The sequence below is a fragment of the Oncorhynchus mykiss genome, chromosome 12, assembly GCF_013265735.2.
Source record: "Oncorhynchus mykiss isolate Arlee chromosome 12, USDA_OmykA_1.1, whole genome shotgun sequence".
NCBI lineage: Eukaryota > Metazoa > Chordata > Actinopteri > Salmoniformes > Salmonidae > Oncorhynchus > Oncorhynchus mykiss.
Genome location: NC_048576.1, coordinates 92,900,392 through 92,913,719, shown reverse-complemented (window position 1 = coordinate 92,913,719; position 13,328 = coordinate 92,900,392). Strand labels below are relative to the sequence as shown.

The window sequence follows — 13,328 nt, the reverse complement described above, 5'->3', positions numbered from 1 at the left end:
GGTCAGACCTTTAGACTAGGGTCAGACCTTTAGACTAGGGTCAGACCTTTAGACTAGGGTCAGACCTTTAGACTAGGGTCAGACCTTCAGACTAGGGTCAGACCTTTAGACTAGGGTCAGACCTTTAGACTAGGGTCAGACCTTCAGACTAGGGTCAGACCTTTAGACTAGGGTCAGACCTTTAGACTAGGGTCAGACCTTTAGACTAGGGTCTTTTGACACGGCTGCACTTGTAATGTAGCCTGGTTAAATGAGACTGAACATTCCTCACAACTAAAACAGTGTAACATTCAGTCTACATGTAATGCACCATTTAAAGGAGGATGTCTAGGACCAATATGCTCCTTAACAGCTTCTACCTCCAAGCTATAAAACTGCTGAACAATTCATCAAATGGCCACCCGGACTACAGTCATTTTATTGTAGCCATTTTATTGTGTTACATTTTTTACTTTAGTTTATTTAGTAAATATTTTCCTAAATCTATTTATTGAACTGCATTGTTGGTTAAGGGCTTGTAAGTATTTCACTGTAAGATCTACACCTGTTGTATTCGGTGTAGCAGACATGTGACAAATACAATTTGATCTGATTTGCTTTGAAATGTGTGAAAAATATGACAAGAAGAAAAATGACTGTACCTCTTCCCTGTGAATTCTTGAAAGGTAGTTTACAAACAGGTTGTCAGGGCCCACAGACTGCAGAGAGACGGAGAGAAAAATGATGTAACAGCAACAACTGAGGGCCATGACAGGCCCCTGGTCTCTGAAGGTGAATGTTAACACAATGTATCATGACAGGTCCCTGGTCTCTACAGGTGAAGGTTAACACAATGTATCATGACAGGCCCCTGGTCTCTACAGGTGAATGTTAACACAATGTATCATGACAGACCCCTGGTCTCTACAGGTGAATGTTGACACAATGTATCATGACAGACCCCTGGTCTCTACAGGTGAATGTTAACACAATGTATCATGACAGACCCCTGGTCTCTACAGGTGAATGTTAACACAATGTATCATGACAGACCCCTGGTCTCTACAGGTGAATGTTAACACAATGTATCATGACAGACCCCTGGTCTCTACAGGTGAATGTTAACACAATGTATCATGACAGACCCCTGGTCTCTACAGGTGAATGTTAACACAATGTATCATGACAGACCCCTGGTCTCTGAAGGTGAATGTTAACACAATGTCAATGTATCATGACAGACCCCTGGTCTCTACAGGTGAATGTTGACACAATGTATCATGACAGACCCCTGGTCTCTACAGGTGAATGTTAACACAATGTATCATGACAGACCCCTGGTCTCTACAGGTGAATGTTGACACAATGTATCATGACAGACCCCTGGTCTCTGAAGGTGAATGTTAACACAATGTATCATGACAGACCCCTGGTCTCTACAGGTGAATGTTAACACAATGTATCATGACAGACCCCTGGTCTCTACAGGTGAATGTTAACACAATGTAACAGACCCCTGGTCTCTGAAGGTGAATGTTAACACAATGTCAATGTATCATGACAGACCCCTGGTCTCTACAGGTGAATGTTGACACAATGTATCATGACAGACCCCTGGTCTCTACAGGTGAATGTTAACACAATGTATCATGACAGACCCCTGGTCTCTACAGGTGAATGTTGACACAATGTATCATGACAGACCCCTGGTCTCTGAAGGTGAATGTTAACACAATGTATCATGACAGACCCCTGGTCTCTACAGGTGAATGTTAACACAATGTATCATGACAGACCCCTGGTCTCTACAGGTGAATGTTAACACAATGTATCATGACAGACCCCTGGTCTCTACAGGTGAATGTTAACACAATGTATCATGACAGACCCCTGGTCTCTACAGGTGAATGTTAACACAATGTATCATGATAGACCCCTGGTCTCTACAGGTGAATGTTAACACAATGTATCATGACAGACCCCTGGTCTCTGAAGGTGAATGTTAACACAATGTATCATGACAGACCCCTGGTCTCTGAAGGTGAATGTTAACACAATGTATCATGACAGGTCCCTGGTCTCTGAAGGTGAATGTTAACACAATGTATCATGACAGACCCCTGGTCTCTACAGGTGAATGTTAACACAATGTATCATGACAGGTCCCTGGTCTCTGAAGGTGAATGTTGACACAATGTATCATGGCAGGTCCCTGGTCTCTGAAGGTGAATGTTGACACAATGTATCATGACAGGTCCCTGGTCTCTACAGGTGAATGTTAACACAATGTATCATGACAGACCCCTGGTCTCTACAGGTGAATGTTAACACAATGTATCATGACAGGTCCCTGGTCTCTACAGGTGAATGTTAACACAATGTATCATGACAGAACCCTGGTCTCTACAGGTGAATGTTAACACAATGTATCATGACAGGCCCCTGGTCTCTACAGGTGAATGTTGACACAATGTATCATGACAGACCCCTGGTCTCTACAGGTGAATGTTAACACAATGTCAATGTATCATGACAGACCCCTGGTCTCTACAGGTGAATGTTAACACAATGTATCATGACAGAACCCTGGTCTCTGAAGGTGAATGTTAACACAATGTATCATGACAGACCCCTGGTCTCTGAAGGTGAATGTTAACACAATGTATCATGACAGACCCCTGGTCTCTGAAGGTGAATGTTGACACAATGTATCATGACAGACCCCTGGTCTCTGAAGGTGAATGTTGACACAATGTATCATGACAGACCCCTGGTCTCTACAGGTGAATGTTAACACAATGTATCATGACAGACCCCTGGTCTCTGAAGGTGAATGTTGACACAATGTATCATGACAGACCCCTGGTCTCTGAAGGTGAATGTTGACACGATGTATCATGACAGACCCCTGGCCTCTACAGGTGAATGTTGACACAATGTATCATGACAGACCCCTGGTCTCTGAAGGTGAATGTTGACACAATGTATCATGACAGACCCCTGGTCTCTGAAGGTGAATGTTAACACAATGTATCATGACAGACCCCTGGTCTCTGAAGGTGAATGTTAACACAATGTATCATGACAGACCCCTGGTCTCTACAGGTGAATGTTAACACAATGTATCATGACAGGTCCCTGGTCTCTACAGGTGAATGTTAACACAATGTATCATGACAGAACCCTGGTCTCTACAGGTGAATGTTAACACAATGTATCATGACAGGCCCCTGGTCTCTACAGGTGAATGTTGACACAATGTATCATGACAGACCCCTGGTCTCTGAAGGTGAATGTTAACACAATGTCAATGTATCATGACAGACCCCTGGTCTCTACAGGTGAATGTTAACACAATGTCAATGTATCATGACAGACCCCTGGTCTCTACAGGTGAATGTTAACACAATGTATCATGACAGAACCCTGGTCTCTGAAGGTGAATGTTGACACCATGTATCATGACAGACCCCTGGTCTCTGAAGGTGAATGTTGACACGATGTATCATGACAGACCCCTGGCCTCTACAGGTGAATGTTGACACAATGTATCATGACAGACCCCTGGTCTCTGAAGGTGAATGTTGACACAATGTATCATGACAGACCCCTGGCCTCTACAGGTGAATGTTGACACAATGTATCATGACAGGTCCCAGGTCTCTACAGGTGAATGTTAACACAATGTCAATGTATCATGACAGACCCCTGGTCTCTGAAGGTGAATGTTAACACAATGTATCATGACAGACCCCTGGTCTCTACAGGTGAAGGTTAACACAATGTATCATGACAGACCCCTGGTCTCTACAGGTGAATGTTAACACAATGTATCATGACAGACCCCTGGTCTCTGAAGGTGAATGTTAACATAATGTATCATGACAGACCCCTGGTCTCTGAAGGTGAATGTTGACACAATGTATCATGATAGACCCCTGGTCTCTGAAGGTGAATGTTAACACAATGTATCATGACAGACCCCTGGTCTCTGAAGGTGAATGTTGACACAATGTATCATGACAGACCCCTGGTCTCTACAGGTGAATGTTGACACAATGTATCATGGCAGGTCCCTGGTCTCTACAGGTGAATGTTAACACAATGTATCATGACAGACCCCTGGTCTCTGAAGGTGAATGTTAACACAATGTCAATGTATCATGACAGACGCCTGGCCTCTACAGGTGAATGTTAACACAATGTATCATGACAGACCCCTGGTCTCTGAAGGTGAATGTTGACACAATGTATCATGACAGACCCCTGGTCTCTGAAGGTGAATGTTAACACAATGTATCATGACAGACCCCTGGTCTCTACAGGTGAATGTTAACACAATGTCAATGTATCATGACAGACCCCTGGTCTCTGAAGGTGAATGTTAACACAATGTATCATGACAGACCCCTGGTCTCTACAGGTGAATGTTGACACAATGTATCATGACAGACCCCTGGTCTCTGAAGGTGAATGTTAACACAATGTATCATGATAGACCCCTGGTCTCTGAAGGTGAATGTTAACACAATGTATCATGATAGACCCCTGGTCTCTGAAGGTGAATGTTAACACAATGTATCATGACAGACCCCTGGTCTCTACAGGTGAATGTTGACACAATGTATCATGACAGACCCCTGGTCTCTGAAGGTGAATGTTAACACAATGTATCATGACAGACCCCTGGTCTCTACAGGTGAATGTTGACACAATGTATCATGACAGACCCCTGGTCTCTACAGGTGAATGTTGACACAATGTATCATGACAGACCCCTGGTCTCTGAAGGTGAATGTTGACACAATGTATCATGACAGACCCCTGGTCTCTACAGGTGAATGTTAACACAATGTATCATGATAGACCCCTGGTCTCTACAGGTGAATGTTAACACAATGTATCATGACAGACCCCTGGTCTCTACAGGTGAATGTTAACACAATGTATCATGACAGGCCCCTGGTCTCTACAGGTGAATGTTAACACAATGTATCATGACAGACCCCTGGTCTCTACAGGTGAATGTTAACACAATGTATCATGACAGACCCCTGGTCTCTGAAGGTGAATGTTAACACAATGTATCATGACAGACCCCTGGCCTCTACAGGTGAATGTTGACACAATGTATCATGACAGACCCCTGGTCTCTACAGGTGAATGTTAACACAATGTATCATGACAGGCCCCTGGTCTCTGAAGGTGAATGTTGACACAATGTATCATGACAGACCCCTGGTCTCTGAAGGTGAATGTTAACACAATGTATCATGACAGACCCCTGGTCTCTACAGGTGAATGTTAACACAATGTATCATGACAGACCCCTGGTCTCTACAGGTGAATGTTAACACAATGTATCATGACAGACCCCTGGTCTCTACAGGTGAATGTTAACACAATGTATCATGATAGACCCCTGGTCTCTGAAGGTGAATGTTGACACAATGTATCATGACAGACCCCTGATCTCTGAAGATGAATGTTAACACAATGTCAATGTATCATGACAGGCCCCTGGTCTCTGAAGGTGAATGTTGACACAATGTATCATGACAGACCCCTGGTCTCTGAAGGTGAATGTTAACACAATGTATCATGACAGACCCCTGGTCTCTACAGGTGAAGGTTAACACAATGTATCATGACAGACCCCTGGCCTCTACAGGTGAATGTTGACACAATGTATCATGACAGACCCCTGGTCTCTACAGGTGAATGTTAACACAATGTATCATGACAGGCCCCTGGTCTCTGAAGGTGAATGTTGACACAATGTATCATGACAGACCCCTGGTCTCTGAAGGTGAATGTTAACACAATGTATCATGACAGACCCCTGGTCTCTGAAGGTGAATGTTGACACAATGTATCATGACAGACCCCTGGTCTCTGAAGGTGAATGTTAACACAATGTATCATGACAGACTCCTGGTCTCTACAGGTGAATGTTGACACAATGTATCATGACAGACCCCTGGCCTCTACAGGTGAATGTTAACACAATGTATCATGACAGACCCCTGGCCTCTACAGGTGAATGTTAACACAATGTATCATGACAGACCCCTGGTCTCTACAGGTGAATGTTAACACAATGTCAATGTATCATGACAGACCCCTGGTCTCTGAAGGTGAATGTTGACACAATGTATCATGACAGACCCCTGGCCTCTACAGGTGAATGTTAACACAATGTATCACGACAGACCCCTGGTCTCTACAGGTGAATGTTAACACAATGTCAATGTATCATGACAGACCCCTGGTCTCTACAGGTGAATGTTAACACAATGTATCATGACAGACCCCTGGCCTCTACAGGTGAATGTTGACACAATGTATCATGACAGACCCCTGGCCTCTACAGGTGAATGTTAACACAATGTATCACGACAGACCCCTGGTCTCTACAGGTGAATGTTAACACAATGTCAATGTATCATGACAGACCCCTGGTCTCTACAGGTGAATGTTAACACAATGTATCATGACAGACCCCTGGCCTCTACAGGTGAATGTTGACACAATGTATCATGACAGACCCCTGGCCTCTACAGGTGAATGTTAACACAATGTATCACGACAGACCCCTGGTCTCTACAGGTGAATGTTAACACAATGTCAATGTATCACGACAGACCCCTGGTCTCTACAGGTGAATGTTAACACAATGTATCATGACAGACCCCTGGCCTCTACAGGTGAATGTTAACACAATGTATCATGACAGAACCCTGGTCTCTACAGGTGAATGTTAACACAATGTATCATGACAGACCCCTGGTCTCTGAAGGTGAATGTTAACACAATGTATCATGACAGACTCCTGGTCTCTACAGGTGAATGTTGACACAATGTATCATGACAGACCCCTGGCCTCTACAGGTGAATGTTAACACAATGTATCATGACAGACCCCTGGCCTCTACAGGTGAATGTTAACACAATGTATCATGACAGACCCCTGGTCTCTACAGGTGAATGTTAACACAATGTCAATGTATCATGACAGACCCCTGGTCTCTGAAGGTGAATGTTGACACAATGTATCATGACAGACCCCTGGCCTCTACAGGTGAATGTTAACACAATGTATCACGACAGACCCCTGGTCTCTACAGGTGAATGTTAACACAATGTCAATGTATCACGACAGACCCCTGGTCTCTACAGGTGAATGTTAACACAATGTATCATGACAGACCCCTGGCCTCTACAGGTGAATGTTGACACAATGTATCATGACAGACCCCTGGCCTCTACAGGTGAATGTTAACACAATGTATCACGACAGACCCCTGGTCTCTACAGGTGAATGTTAACACAATGTCAATGTATCACGACAGACCCCTGGTCTCTACAGGTGAATGTTAACACAATGTATCATGACAGACCCCTGGCCTCTACAGGTGAATGTTAACACAATGTATCATGACAGAACCCTGGTCTCTACAGGTGAATGTTAACACAATGTATCATGACAGACCCCTGGTCTCTGAAGGTGAATGTTGACACAATGTATCATGACAGACCCCTGGTCTCTACAGGTGAATGTTAACACAATGTATCAAGACAGACCCCTGGTCTCTGAAGGTGAATGTTTCTCACAATGTATCATGACAGACCCCTGGTCTCTACAGGTGAATGTTAACACAATGTATCATGACAGACCCCTGGTCTCTGAAGGTGAATGTTAACACAATGTATCATGACAGACCCCTGGTCTCTGAAGGTGAATGTTAACACAATGTATCATGACAGACCCCTGGTCTCTACAGGTGAATGTTAACACAATGTATCATGACAGGTCCCTGGTCTCTACAGGTGAATGTTAACACAATGTATCATGACAGAACCCTGGTCTCTACAGGTGAATGTTAACACAATGTATCATGACAGACCCCTGGTCTCTACAGGTGAATGTTGACACAATGTATCATGACAGACCCCTGGTCTCTACAGGTGAATGTTAACACAATGTATCATGACAGACCCCTGGTCTCTGAAGGTGAATGTTGACACAATGTATCATGACAGACCCCTGGTCTCTGAAGGTGAATGTTAACACAATGTATCATGACAGACCCCTGGTCTCTGAAGGTGAATGTTAACACAATGTATCATGACAGACCCCTGGTCTCTACAGGTGAATGTTAACACAATGTATCATGACAGGTCCCTGGTCTCTACAGGTGAATGTTAACACAATGTATCATGACAGAACCCTGGTCTCTACAGGTGAATGTTAACACAATGTATCATGACAGGCCCCTGGTCTCTACAGGTGAATGTTGACACAATGTATCATGACAGACCCCTGGTCTCTGAAGGTGAATGTTAACACAATGTCAATGTATCATGACAGACCCCTGGTCTCTACAGGTGAATGTTAACACAATGTATCATGACAGACCCCTGGTCTCTACAGGTGAATGTTGACACAATGTATCATGACAGACCCCTGGTCTCTACAGGTGAATGTTAACACAATGTCAATGTATCATGACAGACCCCTGGTCTCTACAGGTGAATGTTAACACAATGTATCATGACAGAACCCTGGTCTCTGAAGGTGAATGTTAACACAATGTATCATGACAGACCCCTGGTCTCTGAAGGTGAATGTTGACACAATGTATCATGACAGACCCCTGGTCTCTGAAGGTGAATGTTGACACAATGTATCATGACAGACCCCTGGTCTCTACAGGTGAATGTTAACACAATGTATCATGACAGACCCCTGGTCTCTGAAGGTGAATGTTGACACCATGTATCATGACAGACCCCTGGTCTCTGAAGGTGAATGTTGACACGATGTATCATGACAGACCCCTGGCCTCTACAGGTGAATGTTGACACAATGTATTATGACAGACCCCTGGTCTCTGAAGGTGAATGTTGACACAATGTATCATGACAGACCCCTGGCCTCTACAGGTGAATGTTGACACAATGTATCATGACAGGTCCCTGGTCTCTACAGGTGAATGTTAACACAATGTCAATGTATCATGACAGACCCCTGGTCTCTGAAGGTGAATGTTAACACAATGTATCATGACAGACCCCTGGTCTCTACAGGTGAAGGTTAACACAATGTATCATGACAGACCCCTGGTCTCTACAGGTGAATGTTAACACAATGTATCATGACAGACCCCTGGTCTCTGAAGGTGAATGTTAACATAATGTATCATGACAGACCCCTGGTCTCTGAAGGTGAATGTTGACACAATGTATCATGATAGACCCCTGGTCTCTGAAGGTGAATGTTAACACAATGTATCATGACAGACCCCTGGTCTCTGAAGGTGAATGTTGACACAATGTATCATGACAGACCCCTGGTCTCTACAGGTGAATGTTGACACAATGTATCATGGCAGGTCCCTGGTCTCTACAGGTGAATGTTAACACAATGTATCATGACAGACCCCTGGTCTCTGAAGGTGAATGTTAACACAATGTCAATGTATCATGACAGACCCCTGGCCTCTACAGGTGAATGTTAACACAATGTATCATGACAGACCCCTGGTCTCTGAAGGTGAATGTTAACACAATGTATCATGACAGACCCCTGGTCTCTGAAGGTGAATGTTGACACAATGTATCATGACAGACCCCTGGTCTCTGAAGGTGAATGTTAACACAATGTATCATGACAGACCCCTGGTCTCTACAGGTGAATGTTAACACAATGTCAATGTATCATGACAGACCCCTGGTCTCTGAAGGTGAATGTTAACACAATGTATCATGACAGACCCCTGGTCTCTACAGGTGAATGTTGACACAATGTATCATGACAGACCCCTGGTCTCTGAAGGTGAATGTTAACACAATGTATCATGATAGACCCCTGGTCTCTGAAGGTGAATGTTAACACAATGTATCATGATAGACCCCTGGTCTCTGAAGGTGAATGTTAACACAATGTATCATGACAGACCCCTGGTCTCTACAGGTGAATGTTGACACAATGTATCATGACAGACCCCTGGTCTCTGAAGGTGAATGTTAACACAATGTATCATGACAGACCCCTGGTCTCTACAGGTGAATGTTGACACAATGTATCATGACAGACCCCTGGTCTCTACAGGCGAATGTTGACACAATGTATCATGACAGACCCCTGGTCTCTGAAGGTGAATGTTGACACAATGTATCATGACAGACCCCTGGTCTCTACAGGTGAATGTTAACACAATGTATCATGATAGACCCCTGGTCTCTACAGGTGAATGTTAACACAATGTATCATGACAGACCCCTGGTCTCTACAGGTGAATGTTAACACAATGTATCATGACAGGCCCCTGGTCTCTACAGGTGAATGTTAACACAATGTATCATGACAGACCCCTGGTCTCTACAGGTGAATGTTAACACAATGTATCATGACAGACCCCTGGTCTCTGAAGGTGAATGTTAACACAATGTATCATGACAGACCCCTGGCCTCTACAGGTGAATGTTGACACAATGTATCATGACAGACCCCTGGTCTCTACAGGTGAATGTTAACACAATGTATCATGACAGGCCCCTGGTCTCTGAAGTTGAATGTTGACACAATGTATCATGACAGACCCCTGGTCTCTGAAGGTGAATGTTAACACAATGTATCATGACAGACCCCTGGTCTCTACAGGTGAATGTTAACACAATGTATCATGACAGACCCCTGGTCTCTACAGGTGAATGTTAACACAATGTATCATGACAGGCCCCTGGTCTCTGAAGGTGAATGTTAACACAATGTATCATGACAGACCCCTGGTCTCTACAGGTGAATGTTAACACAATGTATCATGATAGACCCCTGGTCTCTGAAGGTGAATGTTGACACAATGTATCATGACAGACCCCTGGTCTCTGAAGGTGAATGTTAACACAATGTCAATGTATCATGACAGGCCCCTGGTCTCTGAAGGTGAATGTTGACACAATGTATCATGACAGACCCCTGGTCTCTGAAGGTGAATGTTAACACAATGTATCATGACAGACCCCTGGTCTCTACAGGTGAATGTTAACACAATGTATCATGACAGGCCCCTGGTCTCTGAAGGTGAATGTTGACACAATGTATCATGACAGACCCCTGGTCTCTGAAGGTGAATGTTAACACAATGTATCATGACAGACCCCTGGTCTCTACAGGTGAATGTTAACACAATGTATCATGACAGACCCCTGGTCTCTACAGGTGAATGTTAACACAATGTATCATGACAGGCCCCTGGTCTCTGAAGGTGAATGTTAACACAATGTATCATGACAGACCCCTGGTCTCTACAGGTGAATGTTAACACAATGTCAATGTATCATGACAGGCCCCTGGTCTCTGAAGGTGAATGTTGACACAATGTATCATGACAGACCCCTGGTCTCTGAAGGTGAATGTTAACACAATGTATCATGACAGACCCCTGGCCTCTACAGGTGAATGTTGACACAATGTATCATGACAGACCCCTGGTCTCTACAGGTGAATGTTAACACAATGTATCATGACAGGCCCCTGGTCTCTGAAGTTGAATGTTGACACAATGTATCATGACAGACCCCTGGTCTCTGAAGGTGAATGTTAACACAATGTATCATGACAGACCCCTGGTCTCTACAGGTGAATGTTAACACAATGTATCATGACAGGCCCCTGGTCTCTGAAGGTGAATGTTAACACAATGTATCATGACAGACCCCTGGTCTCTACAGGTGAATGTTAACACAATGTATCATGATAGACCCCTGGTCTCTGAAGGTGAATGTTGACACAATGTATCATGACAGACCCCTGGTCTCTGAAGGTGAATGTTAACACAATGTCAATGTATCATGACAGGCCCCTGGTCTCTGAAGGTGAATGTTGACACAATGTATCATGACAGACCCCTGGTCTCTACAGGTGAATGTTAACACAATGTATCATGACAGGCCCCTGGTCTCTGAAGGTGAATGTTAACACAATGTATCATGACAGACCCCTGGTCTCTGAAGGTGAATGTTAACACAATGTATCATGACAGACCCCTGGTCTCTACAGGTGAATGTTAACACAATGTATCATGACAGACCCCTGGTCTCTACAGGTGAATGTTAACACAATGTATCATGACAGGCCCCTGGTCTCTGAAGGTGAATGTTAACACAATGTATCATGACAGACCCCTGGTCTCTACAGGTGAATGTTAACACAATGTATCATGATAGACCCCTGGTCTCTGAAGGTGAATGTTGACACAATGTATCATGACAGACCCCTGGTCTCTGAAGGTGAATGTTAACACAATGTCAATGTATCATGACAGGCCCCTGGTCTCTGAAGGTGAATGTTGACACAATGTATCATGACAGACCCCTGGTCTCTGAAGGTGAATGTTAACACAATGTATCATGACAGACCCCTGGTCTCTACAGGTGAATGTTAACACAATGTATCATGACAGACCCCTGGTCTCTACAGGTGAAGGTTAACACAATGTATCATGACAGACCCCTGGTCTCTGAAGGTGAATGTTGACACAATGTATCATGACAGACCCCTGGTCTCTACAGGTGAATGTTGACACAATGTATCACGACAGACCCCTGGTCTCTGAAGGTGAATGTTGACACAATGTATCATGACAGACCCCTGGTCTCTGAAGGTGAATGTTAACACAATGTCTCATGACAGACCCCTGGTCTCTGAAGGTGAATGTTGACACAATGTATCATGACAGACCCCTGGTCTCTGAAGGTGAATGTTAACACAATGTATCATGACAGACCCCTGGTCTCTACAGGTGAATGTTGACACAATGTATCATGACAGACCCCTGGCCTCTACAGGTGAATGTTAACACAATGTATCATGACAGACCCCTGGCCTCTACAGGTGAATGTTAACACAATGTATCATGACAGACCCCTGGTCTCTACAGGTGAATGTTAACACAATGTCAATGTATCATGACAGACCCCTGGTCTCTGAAGGTGAATGTTGACACAATGTATCATGACAGACCCCTGGCCTCTACAGGTGAATGTTAACACAATGTATCACGACAGACCCCTGGTCTCTACAGGTGAATGTTAACACAATGTCAATGTATCACGACAGACCCCTGGTCTCTACAGGTGAATGTTAACACAATGTATCATGACAGACCCCTGGCCTCTACAGGTGAATGTTAACACAATGTATCATGACAGAACCCTGGTCTCTACAGGTGAATGTTAACACAATGTATCATGACAGACCCCTGGTCTCTACAGGTGAATGTTAACACAATGTATCATGACAGACCCCTGGTCTCTACAGGTGAATGTTAACACAATGTATCACG

The 13,328-nt window shown here is 44.1% G+C and overlaps 1 protein-coding gene across 1 annotated transcript in view; it reads right to left on the bottom strand.

The window, feature by feature from the left end:
• Positions 1 to 13,328, bottom strand: part of LOC110514489 (protein HID1) — a 63,098-nt gene that overhangs the window by 26,906 nt on the left and 22,864 nt on the right. The window contains exon 8 of the mRNA XM_036939207.1: positions 642 to 698. Coding sequence (XP_036795102.1) covers positions 642 to 698 — 57 coding nt within the window. The remainder of the gene's footprint in view (positions 1 to 641; positions 699 to 13,328) is intronic.